The sequence below is a fragment of the Orycteropus afer genome, unplaced genomic scaffold (assembly GCF_000298275.1).
Source record: "Orycteropus afer afer isolate SDZICR_OR568_19922 unplaced genomic scaffold, OryAfe1.0 scaffold00008, whole genome shotgun sequence".
Taxonomy (NCBI): Eukaryota; Metazoa; Chordata; class Mammalia; order Tubulidentata; family Orycteropodidae; genus Orycteropus; species Orycteropus afer.
Window position 1 is genome coordinate 5,825,199 of NW_006921595.1, and position 20,369 is coordinate 5,845,567.

Here is a 20,369-nt window from a genome sequence, read left to right on the forward strand (position 1 = left end):
TGGTGGTATAGCTTTCAGCATCATAGCAACATGCAAGCCACTGCAGTGAAGCAAACTGACAGATGGGAGGTCTGTCAGAAGGGAAGAAATAAGTGAAGGCCACCAATGTTCTCAAGAAGCCTGCATAAAATATTACCATCTACATAGAAGGAACAAGAAGGTGATATTGTACGTGACTACCGAAGGGGACCCACCTGGCTTCATCTCAATTCAATGAACACATGAGCTCCCATCATTCACCAGAACAGCTAGATCCAAGTGTAGGAATGTGGATAGAAATAATTCAGGGGATGTTGTTGTTGTTGTTGTCTCGTGCCATCAAGTCAATTCCAATTCATGGAGGTCCCATGTGCTACAGAGTAGAACTGCTCCACAGGTTTTCTTGGTTATAATCTTTATAGAAGCAGATCACTAAGCCTTTCCTTCTGCGGTGCCTCTGGTTGGGTTCAAACCTCCAACCTTTCAGTTACTATTTGAGATACTCAGAGAGTTTATTCAGGGGCTAAAATCCACCATTTCATAAATTTTCCAAGATCTTTGGATTTTGGTGGTACTCAGTGAGGTGTGAGATGTACAGAAAAATGTCCCTGTACAGCCCTGATTGTGAAATTAGTTATTACACCCCAGGTTCGACTTGACAGTCAGCATGCTGGAAATATGGACAGGAGAAATGCTTAGAATCCCAATTCGTGGCCCCTCAGACTTATCAGTATGGAAATAACAACACACAAATGCTACAGCAGGATTCCCAGACTAAATCATTCCCATACCTGCTCCTAACCATACTTAACATTCACCTGGATTTAGGAGATGATGGACGTAGAAATGGTTTTTTTGCAACTATTATATGATTTTCCTTTTTTTTCTTTACCAATGTCAATTTTTTTTTTTTTTTTTTTTTCTCACATATCTGTGAGGGGCCCAGGTAAATGACTCTTACTCTACAGATGCTCACGGAATCTAACATTTGGTCCAATTTCCGAATGTTAGTGCTGTTTTCTGGAATTATTTCTCCCCTAGAACAGAAGCTTCATCTTTTAGTCATTTTGCTTTAATCTGGTCCAGAAAACAGGTCTGTTTTCCTGCTTGCCTTCTGGAGCATTAATGCAGGGCCTTGTGGAGGACAGAATGGTTTTCCGCTGCAGACGCAAAGGCCTCCTGCAACCAGGTACACATCCCACTCAATGTCTATCTGGCTCATTGGAAGACCTGAATTCCTCACAACTCACAGCTGGAAATAGATTCCTTCGGAGGAAAGCATCCATTCACTGCTATAATTCCCTTTGGGTTTAAACCTTGAAATCCCTGCCTGACTTGCCTGGGGACAGGTAACAAGTGATTGAAACAAGCTGAGAACCCATCAGATCCAACTCATAGCAACCCCTCCTTGGGTTTCCGAGGCAGTATCATTGCGGAAGTAGATTGCCCAACCTTCCCTCCAAGGAGTGACTGGTGGGTTTGAACCGCCAGCCTTCTGGTTAGCAGTCAAATGCCTTAGGCACTACGCCACCAGAGCTCCCCAACCCAACCTAGAACAGAAAAATAGCCCTGATGAGAAAGTCCCCTGCTGGGAAAGGCTGCCCTTTTGTCAGCCTCTAAAGCTGAGCCTCATAATTGTTTTAGTGAGGACCATCCCAGTCAAATAATTCAATTGGACTAATTTTCATCTACAGTAAGCAGCCTGATGGGAAGGCTGGCTAACCAAGCGTTCCACACTGGCCGATTCTGAGTTCACTATGATGCCTGGGAAATTCAGCGCTCCACTGTGCTTTTGGTTATTTTGTTTTGTTTCTTTTCCTTGTTGTTTTATTTTAGTGGTTTTCTCCCCCTCATTATCCTTTTAATGTATTCCATGCATAAAATGTCATAGAATCAGGACCTGATTGACCATGTGTTGCCATAATAAGACAAGGCACAATTCTATATTTAACAGCTTCCAACATACTCACTCTGCTATACTGATGACATCCCACACCAACCCCTCTCTCTTTAAGCAATGATAATATTTGGAGGAACTTTAGCTTAAGCACCAGAGAGAAGCATATGGCTTCAAGAACATTTTTTTGTTGTTGTTGTTTTATTACTTTTAAACATTTTAGTAAGTTTCCATCGGGGGAAAAATACATTTGATTTTACATCAGTACTTAATGTTAGGCATTTATTTAAAGCTTTGTTAAAGGTCAGAGGATTTTCATAGCATTCACAGCAGTAATCCAGTGTTGTTATTGATGTTATTTGCTGTGGAGTTGGACCTGACTCATAGTGACCCCTCGTTGGGTTTCCAAGGCAGTACCATTACAGAAGTAAATTGCCCAACCTTCCTTCTGAGGAGTGGCTGATGGGTTTGAACCGCCAGCCTTCTGGTTAGTAGTCAAGTGCCTTAGGCACTATACTACCAGAGCTCCTAATCCAGTAGGAAGTGATAATGTTCTAGATTTGAGGTGATAGATATAGAAAATAAAGGAAGGATGTGAGGACTCTTTCCTAAGAAGTTTGAATGAAACCAGCAAATGAGGCAAAGGAGGTTGGAAAGGCAAAGCTGACTCCCGTGGTGAAATATGCCTGTGATTGAACCAGAAGAGTTAGGCATGGGAGTGGGTATAGGTGTGGGCAAGTTGAGTGAGATGGGGCAGTGGTATATTCAAATGAGAATGTAAGTAATAGCTGGAGGAAATTGTTACTGTTGATGTTATCTGCTGAGTGGGCCTCTGACTCTTGGTGACCCCATACACAGTGGCGTCACTAGGGTTGGTGTGATAATTCATGATGTCACCTCCCCACCCCTTGGACATCCTCCCATGTCAAACCATACAAATGACTTAGTAATGTTTATTAGCAATTCAGATCATAGAATATGTGACAAATATAGATTTAAATTACTTAAATACAATATTTCTTAGATTATATGAATACTAACACAAAATTGTTTTGTAAAATCTTTCTACATTGAATTATATTATTAATTACAACATTATTAATGACTGAGCAGAAGTGCTTTTTATTTTTCTCCTTCTTTTCGTTTACTACTTCATTTTCAAAAAAGTTATTGATACAGGTTCACAAATACTAATTACCACAATACTGTAGCTAAAACACCAGAAAAGCTGACAAACTCTGTGACTATAAAAACACTGGCAGCAATGACAATAACAGTCATGCTTGTAGCACATGTGGATAAAATCACGTAATTCAAAGCATCTTTGTAATTGGATAATAATGACTTCCCTGACCAGCACTCACTGTTGTTGTTGTTATGTGACATCAAGTCGGACCCAACTTATAGCTACCCCTCCTTGGGTTTCCGAGGCAGTATCACTACGCTTACTAGAAGGTTCAAAAATGAATTAGCATAGAGTTTTGGCCTTACAGGTATATGTAAGCAGGGCTTATGAAGAATGTTTTTTTGTTATAACTACAGGGTTATTTTTATGAAAAAAATAATAAATTCTGCTGAAACACAGCACAAAAATGTTACAGTCATTTTAGTGTCACCTCCTGTGATAGTGTTAATTGGAATGGTCCACACCTCCCGTTCCTCCTGGTAGTTCCACCACTATTCATACACAGGAACAAAAGGCTGCCCAGTTCTGTGCCATCCGCATAATCAGTTGTGATCCATGAGATTTTCATTGGCTGATTTTCTGAAGTAGATCACTAGGTCTTTCTTCTTAGCCCATCTTAGTCTGGAAGCTCCACTGAAACTGTTTAGCATCATAGTGACCACAAGCCCCCACTGATAGACAGGTGGCAGCTGCACATGAGGTTGCACAGGCCAATCCAGGTCTCCCACATGGGAGGTGAGAATTCTACCACTGAACCACCACTGCCCACAGCTGGAAGCTAGAGACTGTTATTTAGGTCTGACATGAGGGATAGATTTTTATTTTATTTTTTATTTTAAGAGTGTGTTTTACATTCAACGTTATGTGTACATTTAGTTTCACTCCCCATTTACCATGCCCAATCCTTACCTAGTCTCCTCCCCTCCCTGCCCAGTAACCCTCCTCCTGTGCCCCTCATAGTTATGCACTCCTATTTGTCCTACATTCTTCAGTGTGAATGTTGCCCCTCTGGTGCCCCGTGGTCTATTACTCTAAGGGATGTATTAACATAGAGTATGTGGGTGCATCATCCTGGGTTGAGTGGTCTGCATGTACATCTTGTTAACTCTTGGGCTGAGAGCCAGCCCCTGGGGGTGAGTTTTATTCCAGGCAAAGAATGTCTTCCAGGCCCATAATATTGGCGGTCTCATCAGATTCCATCTGATCAGTAATTCTGGTCATTTTTGAATTTTTGGATTTTATTCCATGTTTTTCCTCCCACTCTATCCAGGATCTCCAGATTTGATCCTTTCCTGAGTGGTTGGCACTGGTACCATCTAGTTCTTCTGGTCTTGAGGGCCATCATGTCCTAGGGCTGATTACTTCCAAAAGTCCTTGTTTTTTTGCACTGTTCTTTACTTCCAATGATAGGAGACCATTAGCTGCATCTTAGATGGCCACTTGAAAGCTTTTAAGACCCCAGTTGCTACTCACCAATGTAGGATGCAGAACAAGGCTTTTATGCATTTTGTTGTGCCAATTGAGTCTGGTGTCCCCCAGTAGTAAGGTTCTGAGATGGTAGATCTATTGGATCTCTCTCCCATAGTGTCTAGGTGTCTGTGAGGGATTACTCTGTGTCTATCTTCTATTGTTTCTGTAAGGATTGCAGGTATTTTGTATCACTGGTGTCTATGCAAGATTAGCCTCAGCTGAATCTATCCTTGGTCTAGAATATACTCCTGTTCACTGACCCCCATCTGATCCTCTCAGGTGTTTATGTGTTTATCTGTAGCCTGGTGTTTGGTGTTAACGGTAATGCAGTATTGTGGACACATTGGTTGGTATTAGCATCTGTCGTCTATCTCTTATGTGCACAATTCGGTGTCCTCCCATTTCCTACTGTTATCATGGTGGTCCCAGACTCTTTCCGTACATCCCTCCCCTTACCCATGTCAGCATGTGGGCCCAGCAATTCCATTACTAGAAATATATCCTAAAGAGGCAAGAGATAACGCACGGACATATGTACACCTCTGTTCATCACAGCGCAATTCATTATACCAAAGGGATGGAAACAACCTAAATGCCCATCAATGGATGAGTGGATAATTAAATTATGGTACATGCACACAATAGAATACTACGTTACATTAAAGAACAATGAGAGATACATGAATCATCTCACAATGTGGATGAACCTGGAGGACATTATGCTGAGTGAAATAAGTCAATCACAGAAAGACAAGTACTATATGAGCCCATTACTGTAAAAAGACAAAGATGGGTTTGCTTGGGAAAGGGAACTCACTTTGTAGGTTATCAGGATGGGGAGGGAAAGGGAGGAATTAATTTCAGGCTAGTTAAGGCTAGATATTTAGACAAAGGAATCATCTGAGTGGAGTTGATCACTAAGCCATTAGAATGGATGAGTTTTCTAAAGCAAAAGTATAAATAGAAACAACGTGAGAGTGAATGTACCCAAAAGACAAGAAGACAGAGATGCACTAATTAAAGGTAGGAGAAAAGCCAAAAATGTCCATTGGTTGTCTTTGAGGAGGGCCTATAAATTCTTTTTAAAATCTCTCTTGATAGTTTATTTCTCTATATTTAAAACAGGGAAGATATTAGTAGTACAACCACCTATAACTGTTCCCTGTTAATTAAAGGTGCCAAAATCAAAATTATCTTAAGAACTTCTGTTCAGAATTTTATATGTGGGCCTGAATATGCTTCATGACTATAAGTACTTTGATCACTATGATACCCAGTTACAAATGAACAGGAAATACTGGTACAAGAAAATATTTCATTCTGCAATATTTCCAACATTAATAGAGGTTCCCAGAAGCAACGCCCAGCTTCCTCTAGCAGTCTTCATGTTTCATATTACACTGAGTCCAGTCCTACCCCAGTCTGTTCTACTTTATAGTATCGAGTGGAAACATTAGTACCTTATGTGAGAACACTCATCAGGATCATGAAATGAAATGAATGCACAGAGTTTCTAATTCAGACTTTTGCTTCTGAAACTCTTGTGATTGATTCTCAAAAAGATACCAGGCAGAGACTTCAATGTCATCAGAATAAATGTCATGTGATGGTAAATATAAATAAATAAATAAAAGGTAAATGAAACCTGTGACAAAAACTTGAATGCTTAATACTGAATTCGGAGAACAATGAAATCTGCCACTCACAGGCTCAGAGACATTCGTCTACAGTTACTGCTCTCTCCCCCTTATTTGGTTTATAACACTGGTTGCCAAACTGCCAAAATATTTAACATTAAAAGTTAAATCTTCAGGCTCAAAAAGTAGGATATTTTTTCTTTAGCATGGAAATTAGGTTATAAGAACTCATCCATTAAGGTCCAAATTAGCTAATATGTAGCCAAACAATTCAAGGGAAATGGTAGTCAAATAGTCAAATAAATGGTACCCGTCCTTCCCTCATCCACATCAAACATACTGGGTATTAAAGTACTCACTCTTTGCAAGGCAGTAGTCTACGCATTTCATTGCCATGTGAATGTGCTCACTTTTCACCAAAGAGGGGGAAAAGTTTCTAAGAGTTTTTTTTATTGCTAACAAACAACAACAACAACAACAACAACTCCATCTTAAAGTTAAAGCAGAACCTAAGATCACATCATGATTCATTCATATATATGGAGATAGACACCAATTCTTAATAATCCCCATTAAGATTGTGCTCATAAATCCCAGTGACCCAAAACACATGCAATTTCTTCTGGTTTATCCTCCGGGTTAGCCATTTCCCTGAGTGGGATGCAAAGATCAAGCCTGTTCATCTTCCATTATCACATTCCACCTGAGAACTTGAGTACATAATTTTAAGCAAAAAGGAGAAAGTTGAAAGTGATTTACATTTGTGTGCTGAAATGGGAGGACAGCAAGATCCTTCAAATATAAGACTTGGGTTTCCCAGTCATTGGAGTAGGGGAAGAAATAGGTTGTCATCTCTAATAACACTGTCAATTGGTGTTTCCTTTCAGTCATGCTGATAAAAAAATGAGAAGATCAAAAACAGTCTCAGCAAGGTCAGTAATCTAACTTAAAAAATTAAAACAAGCCAGCTTTTTCAATCTTGAAAGAAAATCTCTCAAGGAAGTATTCACCTAATAGGATTAAGCAAACATGGTGACATTTTCAAAACCTGGATAAAACCAGATTTAGGTTTCACAATGTTCTTTTTCTCCAGACTTTTGGGGTCAGGGAAGGATTATTTCATGCAAATATCATAGACGCAACATATTAATGTAAGCAGAAACATGGAACTGTTGCAATCACCTCGGTATCTTTTACTTTCCATCCATTGCTACTCATACCTTCCCCAGAGAGTAGGCATGCTGACTACAGTCTGGTAGAAGCAAGACTAAATGAGAGGGCAAAGTACCTCCTTCTCTGCACCCTCTGCCCCAAGTAACTGGTGGTATCAGGTAACATGACTTCCAGGTACAGAATTTAATCAGACTGAACAGCCTATTTTTCTGAGCTGAGACTGACCTGGCCATGCCCTGTCCCATGACGCCTGTTGAACTAGAATACAAGATCTTAAGATTGTAGCTTGTCCTTTGTTCCCATGTGTTAAACAGTCAACACTCTCTGGGGACAGACTGCACTTTTCATCAGTTGAGTAGGAATTCTAGAGCATGGAAATGTCCTAATTTGCTATTGCTGCATCAGCATAATAATGAGTCTGATTTAGGTCCTATGGGAGAATCACAACACTTAGCACTTACACATTGCACTTTTCATCTTCAAGGTCCTTAACCACGTTAGGCTGTAATGTTATATTTCTCTCAGCAAGACAAAGGAGTTCCTTTCTAGTCCCTTTAGTTCTCCTTCCTTCCTTCACACACACATACACACACAGACACGTACACAAGTGCACACAACTGCTATCAAATGATGAATCTCTCTCCTACTTCCTAGATGTGCATTATTCAACCACTTAAAAGAAAAGCAATCAAATGCAAAAGGTCAATTAATTCATCCTTCTTTTTCTTTCTTTCTTCTTCTTCTTTTTTTTTTTAACTTTTTTTTTTTCTTCTTCTAACGTGGAACACAAAATCAGCACACCAGTTGTCAGAACTAGAGTCCATTCAGCATTACTACTAAGGCTGGGGCTCTCATACTTGACTTGGTTCTTGATGGGTCATAACCAAAACCAAAACAAATTCACTGCCATCAAGTCGATTCTACTCATAGCGACCTCTCCTTGGGTTTCCAAGACATTTTCTCTATGGAAGTAGATTACCCAATCTTCCTTCCAAGGAGTGGCTGGTGGGTTTGAACCACCAGCCTTCTGGTTAGCAGTCAAATGCTTTAGGCACTATGACACCAGAGCTCCCTCCTTTATGAGTCATAGTCTTCTCTATTCTATATTATCTCTTGAAGAAAGTTGAATTCTCTGTCTTGGAGGATTCTGGAGGATTTTTCCAAGCACCATGCTAGTATTTCATCTAAATTCACTCCTGGCCCAGATGACTCCATCCAGTCTCACAAACTTAAATAGCAACTATATGCCCATGGGAGTAACTGGGTGATGCAAATGGTTAATGTTCTCAGCTCCTAACAGAAAGATCGGAAGTTCAAGTCCACCAAAAGGTGCCTTGGAAGGAAGGCCTGGTGACTTACATTACAAAAAATTAGCAATTAAAAACCCTATGGCTGAGGGTGAAGTGTACACAGCTTGACAAAGGTAAACAATGCTACTAAAAAGTACACAAGATAAAATAACTCACTGGTAATTGCTATCGCATTGCAGTGAATTGCTTGATGTGGCCCTTCCAGCCATTGTCCTCCATTATGTGATGTATTGTAAATCCTATTATCCATGCCTGTTTGGGACCTCTGGTTGTATAATGCCTAAGGCACTTGATTGCTAACCAGAAGGCTGGTGGTTCAAACCCACCAGCCACTCCTCGAAAGGAAGATGGAGCAATCAATTCCGTAGGGATGCCACCTCAGAAACCCAAGGAGGGGTCACTATGAGTCAGTTTTGACTCAAGGGCACATAACAACAACAACAACATGCCTGTTTGGGGTGGTGTGGTAGTTAAGGTCAGGTGTCATCTTGGCTGGGCAGCTGGTAGTAGTTGTTCCCTATAATAACTGGAAATCGGCTCTGTGGTGGGATTTGCCTTGAGCAAATGAGTAGCTACTGATTGTTAAAGCCATCCACTTGGGTTATTTCTGTTGGAGTAACACAAATGGGATATTTCTTGAGTCTTGCCTTGCTAAAGAGTATAACTCAAATCACCACCCTTAGCTTTCTTGAGGGTATAGCTATGAATCTCCCAGGAAGGTTCACTCTCGTCTTGCTCCAGTTCTGTGTTTCAGTTCATCATCTCACTCCTGGATTTGGGACAGCAGATGTCATCTAATCTGCTGATTGAGGTTTGTCAAACTCCAAGAATTGGGAGGATCCTCCAGACCTACTCACAGACCTGGGACTTGGCAGACTGCCAGCCTCCACCACCACTACATGAGACGATCCCTTGGGTGTCTGTGAGTTCTGTGAGGCATTACAGCAAAATACAGAACCCCAAGATGGGGGAGATTACTGAAAGGAGGAGGAAGAGTTAATGTCTGAAATGATGGAATGGCATGGTAGTTTGGACATTTGGGACATCTTTAACCTCTGCTTCATGGGGACCAGCCTTGTGTTGATTTTTCTAAGAGAAATTGTTCAAGCAGGAATATATAATTTTGAAACAATAGCAAAAATAACCAAAAAATATATGTGTGGGTATATATGTATATATGTAGGCATAAACAAACAAAAAGACAAACAAAAAACCCCACTGCTGCCAAGTTGATTCCAACTCATAGCCACCCCTGCTGGGCTTCCAAGGTGGTAAATCTTTATGGAAGTAGATTTCTCAGTCTTGCTTCCATGGAGTGGCTGGTGGGTTTGAATCACCAACCTTCTGGTTAACAGTCAGATACCTTAGGCACTGTGCTACCAGATCTCCTTCTTGTTGTTGCTGTTATATGCAGTCAAGTCGGACCCAACTCATAGCGACCCCTCCTTGGGTTTCTGAGGCAGTATCACTACAGAAGTAGATTGCCCAACGTTCCTTCCAAGGAGTGGCTGGTGGGTTTGAACTCCCAGCCTTCTGGTTAGCAGTCAAATGCCTTAGGCACTATGCCACCAGAGTTCCTATATGTAGGCATATATGTGTATAAACCAAAACCGAACCAAACTGTCATGGAGTTGATTCCAATTCATATCAACCCCCTTTGGGTTTCCAAGGTGATAAATCTTTACAGAAGTCGATTGCCCGGTCTTCCTTCAGCAGAGTGGCTGGTGGGTTTGAACTGCCAACCTTCTGGTTAGCAGTCAAATGCCTTAGGCACTACGCCACCAGAGCTCCTTATATATGTGTATAGGTATGTATATTGGTGTGTATACTCAGGTGTATGCATATATACATGCATCTATGTGACTATTTGCACACATATTCATATATGTAGTAAAGCACATAGGGAGTACAATTACAGATACTTCTTAGACATAACTTAATCCCTAATGGGATTGGACTTCCAGATTTGAAGGATTAGGATCATAGTCTTATGGGACATCTTGGTCAATTGGCATAATATAGTTCATAAAGTTATGTTCTGCATCCTAGTTTGGTGAGTAGTGCCTGGGGTCGTAAAAGCTTTCAAGCAGCCATCTAAGATACAATTACTGCTATCTACTTGTCTGGACTAAAACCAAAGGACAAAATCAAAGACTCACAGGAAAAACTAGTCTACAGGACAAATGTTGTTGTTGTTGTTGTTATTTGCCATCGAGTTGGACCCAACTCATAGTGACACCTCCTTGGGTTTTCAAGGCAGTATCACTAACGGAAGTAGATTGCCTCATCTTCGTTCCAAGGAGTGGCTGGTAGGTTTGAACCACCAGCCTTCTGGTTAGCAGTCAAGTGCCTTAGGCACTATGCTACCAGAGCTCCTATAGGACAATTAGTCTACATGAGTCATGGCCTTAACTACCCTGAGACCTGAAGAACTAGATGTTGCCTGGCTATCCAACTGCTCTAATCAGGGCCACAATAGATGGACCCTGATATAATGGGAGAAAAATGTGGAACAGTAACTTTTAAAAAAAGCAACAAAAAACTAGACCTACTGGACTGGTCAAGACAATTCTGAAATGAATTCCTGAAGTCATCTTGTGGCTAAATAACAAACTGGTTAAAAAAAATAATAATAATAAGGAATCACCCATAAGTCCTGTGCTCCTTTTAAAAAGTCACCTATATGAGATCAAACCATCAACAATTACTTTAAAACAAAGATGAGAATGTAAGGGGACAGGATTAGATTAGTGAAAATGAAACACCAGAACAAGAAGAATGAGAATGTTCATGCATTATGAAGAATGTAACCAATGTCACTGAACAATGTGTGTAGAAACTGTTGTATAAACCTTCATTGAAAACACAATAAAATATTATTAAAAGACCAATTCTACTCTGACACACATGGGGTTGCCATGAATCACAATTGATTTGATGTCAACAGGTGGTGGTGGATGGATATGCCAATGCCTTCCAAATTACATCTCCAGACTGGTCTACTCTTGCTGAATTACTACTTTTATATCTAACTCCCTATCTAATATCTCCATTTAACAAGTCTAAAATCAAATTCTCCAATTATTTCTTCTAACCTCCTCCTCCCATAGATAACCCAGCCTTCCAGTTGCTCAGGCCAAAAACCTGTGTCCATGTTTGATTCCACTCTTTTTACTCCCCACATCCAATCCATCAGCAAAGTCTGTTGATTCTACCTTCAAAATACATCCAGAATCTAACCATCCTCTCCTTCTCCACCTCAGATCAATCTGCCATCATCTTTACCCTGGATTTCCTAACTGGTCTCCTTCTTCTGCCAACAGTTTGCTTTCAACTCAGCAGCCAAAGTGATCATTCTAAAACATAAGTCAGATCCCATCATTCCTCTGTTGAAAGCTGTCTAATGATTCCCCATCTCGCTCAATGTAAAAGCCAAAGTCTTCAAAATGGCTTAAAAGGCCTCCGATGTTGTCAGCAATGAAACCAAACACATAAAGATCAATATCCTAGGCATTGGTGAGCTGAAATGGACTGGTTTGGGCCATTTTGAATCAGACAGTCTTACAATCTACTATGCTGGCAATGACAAATTGAAGAGGAGTGGTGTGGTGTCCATTGTCACAAAGAATGTTTCAAGATCTATCCTGAAGTACAATGCTGTCAGTGATAGGATAATATCCATAGATCTACAAGGAAGACTAATTAATACGACTACTATTCAAATTTACACACTAACCACTAAAGCCAAAGATAAGGAAATTGAAGATTTTACCAACTTCTGTAGTCTGAAATTGACCAAACATGCCATCAAGATGTACTGATTATTACTGGTAATAGGAATGGAAAAGCTGGAGACAAAGAAGAATCACCGGTAGTTGGAAAATATGGCCTTGGTGATAGAAATGATGCTAGAAATTGCATGATAGAATTTTGCAAGACCAACGACTTATTCATTGCAAATACCTTTTTTTGACAACATAAATGGTGGCTATACATGTGGCCCTCACCAGATGGAGTACAGAGGAATCAGATCTACTACATCTGTGGAAAGAGGTGGTGGAGAAGCTCAATATCTTCAGCCAAAACAAGGCCAGGAGCTGACTATGGAACAGACCATCAATTGTTCATATGCAAGTTCAAGGTGAAACTGAAGACAATTAAAACAAGTCCATGAAAGCCAAAATATGGCCTTGATTATATCCCACCTGAATTTAGAAACCATGTGAAGAATAGATTTGATGCATTGAACATCAATGACTGAAAACCGGAGGAATTGTGGGATGACATCAAGAACATCACCTATGAAGAAAGCAAAAGGTCATGAAAAAGACAGGAAAGGAAGGAAAGACCAAAATGGATGTCAGAAGAAAATCTGAAACTTGCTTCTGAAGGGAGAGTAGCTAGAGCAAATGGAAGACATGATATAGATGAAAGATCTGAACTGAAAATTTCAAAGAGCAGCTTGAGAACACAAAGTCAATTATTATAAAGAAATGTCCAAAGACTTGGAGTTAGAAAACCAAAAGGGAAGAACATGTTCAGCACTTCTCAAATCGAAAGAACTGAAGGAAAAATTCAAGCCTTAAGTTGCAATATTGAAAGATTCTATGGGCAAAATATTGAATGATGCAAGAAGAATCAAAAGAAGATGGAAGGAATACATATAGTCACTGCGCAAAAAAGATTGAGTCGATGCTTATCTATTTCAAGAGATGGCATATGGTCAAGATCCAATGATACTGAAGGAAGAAGTTGAACTTGAAGCTGCACTGAAGGAATTGGTGAAAAACAAGGTTCTAGAAATTGACAGAATACACATTTAGATGTTTCAATGAACAGATGCCATGCTGGAGGTCCTTACTCTTCTATGCCAAGAAATTTGGAAGACAGCTACTTGACCAACTGATTGGAAGAGATCCATTATTGTACCCATTCCAAAGAAAGGTGACCCAACAGAATATTGGAAATTATTGAGCAATATCATTAATATCATGCAAAAGTAAAATCTTGCTGAAGATAACTGAAAAACAGTTGCAGCAGTACACAGGGAATTTCCAGAAATGGAAGCTAGATTCAGAAGAGGACATGGAATGAAAAATATCCTCACTGAAGTCAGATGGATCTTGGCTGAAAGCAAAGAATACCAGCAAGATCTTTGCTTGTGTCTTATTGACTATGCAAAAGCATTTGATTGTTTGGATCATAACAACTTATGGATAACATTGAGAAGAATGGGAATTCCAGAACACTTAATTGTGCTCATGAGGAACCTGTACATAGACTAGGAGGCTACCATTCAAGCAGAACAAGGGGATATTACATGGTTTAAAAATCAGGAAGGATATGCATCAAGGTTGTATCCTTTCATCATACTTATTCAATCTTTATGCTGAGCAAATAATCCAAGAAGCTGGACTACACAGAGAATAATGCCTCATCAGGATTGGAGGACAACTCATTAATACCCTGCAATATGCAGATGACACAAACTTGCTTAATGAAAGTGAAGATGACTTGAAGCACTTACTGATGAAGATTAAAGACTACTGTCTGCAGTATGGATTACATCTCAACAGAAAGAAAATGAAAATCCTCACAAATGGACCAATAAGCAGCATCACAATAAATGGAGAGAAGACTGAAGTTGTCAAAGATTTCATATTACTTGGATCTACAAACAACACAATGGAAGCAGCAGTCAAGAAATCAGATAACATATTGCACTGGCAAAGCTGCTGCAAAAGACCTCTTTAATATGCTGAAGAGCAAAGATGTCTCTTTGAATACTAAAGTGTGCCTAATCCAAGCTCTGATATTTTCAATTGCTTCATATGCATGCGAAAGCTGGACAACGAATAAGGAAGACCAAAGAAGAGTTGATGCTTTTGGGTTGGGGTGTTGGTGAGGAACATTGAAAGTGCTGGGGAATGCCACAAGAACGAACAAATCTGTCTAGTAGGAAGTGCAGCTGGAATGCTTCTTGAAAGCAAAAATGGCCAGACTTCATCTCACCTACCTTGGTCATATTGTCAGAAGGAACTATTCCCTGGAGAAAGATAGCATGTTTGGTACTGTGGAGGGTCAGCAAGAAAGGGCCCTCAACAAAACAGACTGATGCAGTGGCTGCAGCGATGGGCTCAGGTATATCAAGGATAGTGAGGCTGGCACACGAGCAGGCAGTGTTTCGTTCTGTTGTACACAGTGTCCATCCCTATGAGTCAGAACCAACTTGATGGCATCTAACAACAACAGCAGCAACAACATTTGCTCTTTACCAGAATGTTCTAGACCAAACTGCAGCTAGAAATTTAAAGGGATGGGGAGGACCAGACCAATCTTTCCACTATTTTTGTATAACAAAAATAATGTCTTAGGAAATTCAAGCAAGGACTTTTTAACCAAATTCTCCAAATAAATTAACCCCTCTTCCACTTTACTAAAACTTGCTGAGGGGACCAATACAAGTCTTTTATGAAAACACTACAAGCAAAAGAAATCAGATGAGAATTGGAGGTCTAAAAAAACCCACTGCCATCGAGTTGGATCCAACTCATAACAACCCCTCCTTGGGTTTCCGAGGCAGTATCTCTACGGAAGTTGATTGCCCAATCTCCCTTCCAAGGAGTGGCTGGTGGGTTTGAAACACCAGACTTCTGGTTAGCAGTCAAATGCTAGAAAAATGTATCCAAATGTGAAGCAAAAAGAAGGGGAAGATAACACTCAAGAATAATAAGGTATGTATTGATTGATTAAGGAGTTTGTGTTTCTACCTTTTTAGCAGCAAGAACAAGATGGAATTAGTAGGGAGAATTAGTGCCAGAGATGTTGGGAGAGAGAGAAATATGGTCAAAGTGGTGGGTAAAAGCGTACTGATGGATTGGGGAGCATCATCTTCTACTTCACATTCTCCACCCTGTGGCTTCCAAAGAAATGTTAGTGCAGAAGGCACCCAACTTAGCCCACTTTGCTGCTGAATGGGTCACGATATAGGATGCCCTCTCATACAGCCAGGGCAACCAAGGCTGAATTTGGCCCACTCGATTTGAATGAGGTGAGGAAAGAGGAAGCCTCAACAGCCTGAACTGTGTCCAGCTTCCACTGCATGCAAGTGAGGTTGGGGAATGAGAGTAGCCCCAATACTATGGGGGTCGGGGGTACTGGCCTTAGGATCCCCACACACTTACTCAACACAAAATCACCATGTGTCTGTGAGCAGCATTGAAAAGAAAGAAATAATATATTTCTACCACTGCATTAGTCCCCTTTCTTTTGCTTGCCTAATTATTTTATTTTTAAAATTTAATTATTTTTGCCATTTCTCAAGCCACAAGGAATTTAAAGCAACTCATAAAAATTCATACCATGAAAATATTTTTTAAATTAAAAATCAGGGCCAGAGAAAATATAAACTAGAACTGAAAGTCTAGTCCAGGGAGGGAAAGTAAAATACGCTCATCGTACTGTTTTAAAAAGTTCTCAAAGTTAAGCAGAAACTTTGTCTTCATGTTACCCAGCAGTCAAACCAAAAAGAGAAACAGAACCAGTTACATGATTCTCAGTGTCTATGAGGAGAAAATATTTCAGGTCCTCAAGGGAGGAAAGCCATTTCCTAGAATTCAGATTTGCAAGAATTTATGTAGGAGATCATGGGTGTAGTGGAGAACATCTAAAACCACATTTCTCCCATGGCTGTTCTGGACAAAATCTCTTTAGAAAACTCAAGGGTATACGGGTTGCCATTGAGTCGATTCTTAGTTGTGACAATTCTATGTGTGTCAGAATAGCTCTGTGTTCCAGAGGGTTTTCAATGGCTGATTTTCAGAGTGAAATCACCAGGTCTTTTTTCTGAGGTGCCTCTAGGTGGACTCGATCCTACAACCTTTTGTTAGCAGCCAAGCGTATTAACCACATGGACCAACCAGGAACTCCTCCGTTAAAACCCTTCTAATGGAAATGAAGACAAGTATCAACCAGTACACATCTGTCTCATAGTTCAATTTATCTGAGAAGCCAGTTCTTCGGGAACAAAGGAACTTAATCATCTTAAATACTCCCCTGCATGTGCCATGTCCATCTACCAAGAAAACTAAAATGTATTATTCAACTAGAGGAAATTTCCTAGACTAGAGTTTATAGGTTCCTCTTTTCCCTCTATTTTATGACTGTTGTTGTTGTTTTAATCTATTCCTACTGCAATGAAATATAATATGAATGTCTTTTATTTTTATTGCGTTAGTTAGTATTTTTAAAGTGTTCAGGTTAGTACTTGGCAAACAATAAGTGCTCCATAAGAGTCCATTTTTTTTAATTTAAAAAAAGTAGTTTATTTCATTAGCAAAAGGGGGTAAAGAAGAAATAACAAGCTAATTATAAATAAATAAGTTGATTGGGATTTTATATCCTTCTTTAATCTTTACCCATGTACATGATTTTCCTAAAGCAGTGCATACTAAGTAAAAGCCCTTGACTATCATGATGGGAGAATGTGACCCAAAAAAGCTGATGAAGGGGGATTATTATAATTTCGCATTGATTCAAAGGCTTTGAAACACTCAGAGAAATATCAGAGCCTTTTATAATTTCCTTTCTGGACTAACAGCTGGAGCTCCAAAATTCCTTACTATCTAGCAGGCCCTTCCTGTGAAGTGATTTTATATCTCCAGCACAACATTAAGTTAAAAAGACAAAAATTCTGAAGAATCACATAAAATGGATCGCCCACATTTTTAAGAACAAAAAATCCACACTCAGAGTTCACTTATATTAACACAACAGATACTACAAGGCCAGAGACTAATTGTGAACTTAGTGGAAAATGACCAGGAAGATTATGGCAAGCAGACAGTTACAACCTGGGCCAAAATCAGATGAAATCCCCTCTCCTACCACTACGTTGATGTTCTTTTCTCTCCTAACTTCTCTCCTGCACTCATCACCCGTGTAAGACTTGCAGCTAAAAGTTCAACAGAATAAAATAACTGGTTTTGCATAGAAAAGTCTGTAAGTTTATCTGAGTCAAGTTCAATAATCAGGTACCTTTTTTTTGGTTTGAATTTCATATTTCAGATACCTGTTTTTTCCATGATATATCTAGCTTCGGTACTATCACAATCAGAGACTTAGCATTTTAAAACAATAGTAGACCAAATCCCCACTGCCACTGAGTTAATTCTGACTCACAGTGACCACACAGGACAGAGTAGAACTGCCTAAAGGGTTTCCAAGGCTCTAATCTGTATGGAAGCAGACTGCCTCAAATTTTTCCCACAGAGTGGCTGGTGGGTTCAAACCGTTGATCTGTTAGCAGCTGATCACTTAACCACCGCACCACCAGGACTCCTAAACATTAGACAAATACTCGCAAATGGATAAATACTGTTTTGAGGCCACGTTCACACAATGTGCAGAGCCACCTAGTTCCGCATGGAGGTTTCTAGATGGTGTCAAGAGGACGTGCCTTTCAAGGTGTCTGTGCAAGCAAACCTACCCTCTTGCTGCTCTCCTCCTCCTGGGCTTTTCTGAACTCGTGCTCGAGGGAGCAGTCCAGCTCATTGAAGAGGCCCACTTCCTCACAATTTTTCAAGAATCTTGTTGGAGTTGGAGTCTGATCTGAAAACAAAGAACAAATGATCACAAATAGGAGCTTTTGCTCAAAAGTCAGTGGCAAACATGAAATAAATTCACTAATCTGCTCTTTTCGCCTTTAATTAAAATGCTGACTACTCATCCAAGGAGTTCTGATGGCACAATGGTAAAGTGCTTGGTTGCTAACCAAAAGGTTGGCAGTTCGAATCCACCAGCTGTTCCATGGTCCCTTAAAGATTACAGCCGAGGAAACCCTGTGAGGCAGTTCTACCCTGTCCTATGGGGTCTCTGTGAGTCAGAATTGGCTTGACAGTGCACAACAACAAATAGCCATCCACAGTCTTGTAACTTTTTAAGTAAGATGAGAATGTTGTTGTTGTTGTTGTTATGTGCCGTCGCGTGGGACCCGACTCACAGCGACCCCTCCTTGGGTTTCTGAGGCAGTATCACTATAGAAGTAGATTGCCTCATCTTCCTCCCGAGGAGTGGCTGGTGGGTTTCAACCGCCAGACTTCTGGTTAGCAGTCAAACTGTACCTTCCAAAAAAGGAACAATTTGTGGAAGTTTGCAGTATGAAAGGGTTTTCCAAATCTTCCCCTGCACTGAACTTGAGGTGGTCTCGTCATACACCTTCTGGGGACCATATCTTTTGAAAACATTTTGCAACATGTGAAATGGCTTTTTTATTTTTTTAAAAATGATGTATATAAAATCAATTTAAAAAAAATCTGCTGGACTAATGTAACCTTGATTTTAAGGGGCTTGAAAGAAAAAAAGATTTTGTAAGATTTTATATCATACAAGAAGGGAAAAAAACTACCATGCTAATTATCTGTTTTTACTGGAAAAGAAAAAGTTAGCAATTCCATCTCTTATCCTGAAAGTCACACAAGGATGATAAAAGGTTCCATATCAAACACATTCAACTTTCATTATTGTTTTTATTTTCCCCTTTGCTATGGTTAAAAGACTGTTCTGAGAATGCACTTTAACAGTAATAGAATTTCTTTCTATCTTAACTTTCTAAACAACTAATTACATAGAAAATTGGAGAATCCGAAACCACTATTTGTGGCTTAAATTTATGCAGCATTTATTAGTGTACAAAATTTCTTCACACATTCTCTAGAATATAGATTTTACACAATCTTATGAGATGACCAAAAAAAAAAATCTCACTGCTGTTGAGCTGTATCTGACTCATAGTGTCCCCTCCTTGGGTTTCCAAGGCGGTATCACTACGGAAGTAGATTGCTCAACCTTCCTTCCGAGGAGTGGCTGGTGGGTTTGAACCACCAGCCTTCTGGTTAGCAGTCAAGTGCCTTAGGCACTATGCTACCACAGCTCCTCTATGAGACGAGTAGGGTAGAATTACATCTTTGTAACTATTAAGGACAATCATCTTTCTTGATAAAGGTGTGCTTGAGTTAACATAGATAAAAATTATATTTTACTTTTAAAGATAAATAAAGCATTGTCTTAGAATTTAAAATACTGTGTAAATTGCTCTTTTCTCAGAAACAGGATATAAGAGTCAGAAAGAACCATGGCATGGCCATGGAGAGATTATTTTGCAAATGAACAGAACTAAAGTGCAGTGTGATTAAGAGTTTTGCTCAAGGTCTCAATGCTATTTCCACTAAAAAACCAACCAAACCCACTGCCATGTAGTCAATTCTGACTCATAGCCATCCTACACAGAAGTAGACTGACTTATCCTTCACTCGTGGAGCAGCTGACGGATTTGAACCATCAACGTTTCAGCTGAGTGCTTTAACCACTGCACTACTAGAGCTCTTATTCTACTACATATATTATTCCTATCTGGGTCTATGGCATGCACTACTAATTGATTATAGCACTTGTCTGGCTTGATCTAGACTCAACCTCAAAAAAACTTTCCACATAGGTCCCTAAGCCATCACCTCCAGTCCTCAAGTTGATAGCAATTTGCCACTCCTCCACTCTCTTTATAAATTTGTTTGTTGTTGTTGTTGTTATGTGCTGTTGAGTCGGACCCGACTCACAGTGATCCCTCCTTGGGTTTCCGAGGCAGTATCACTATGGAAGTAGATTGCCCAACCTTCCTTCCGAGGAGTGGCTGGCAGGTTTGAACCGCCAGCCTTCTGGTT

General features: G+C 39.9%; 1 protein-coding gene across 1 annotated transcript in view; it reads right to left on the minus strand.

Annotated features, from left to right (window-relative positions):
* CREB5 (cAMP responsive element binding protein 5) overlaps positions 1 to 20,369 on the minus strand; it is a 444,981-nt gene that overhangs the window by 399,743 nt on the left and 24,869 nt on the right. Inside the window, exon 3 of the mRNA XM_007945571.2 lies at positions 18,140 to 18,261. Within this exon, the coding sequence (XP_007943762.1) occupies positions 18,140 to 18,261 (122 nt within the window). The remainder of the gene's footprint in view (positions 1 to 18,139; positions 18,262 to 20,369) is intronic.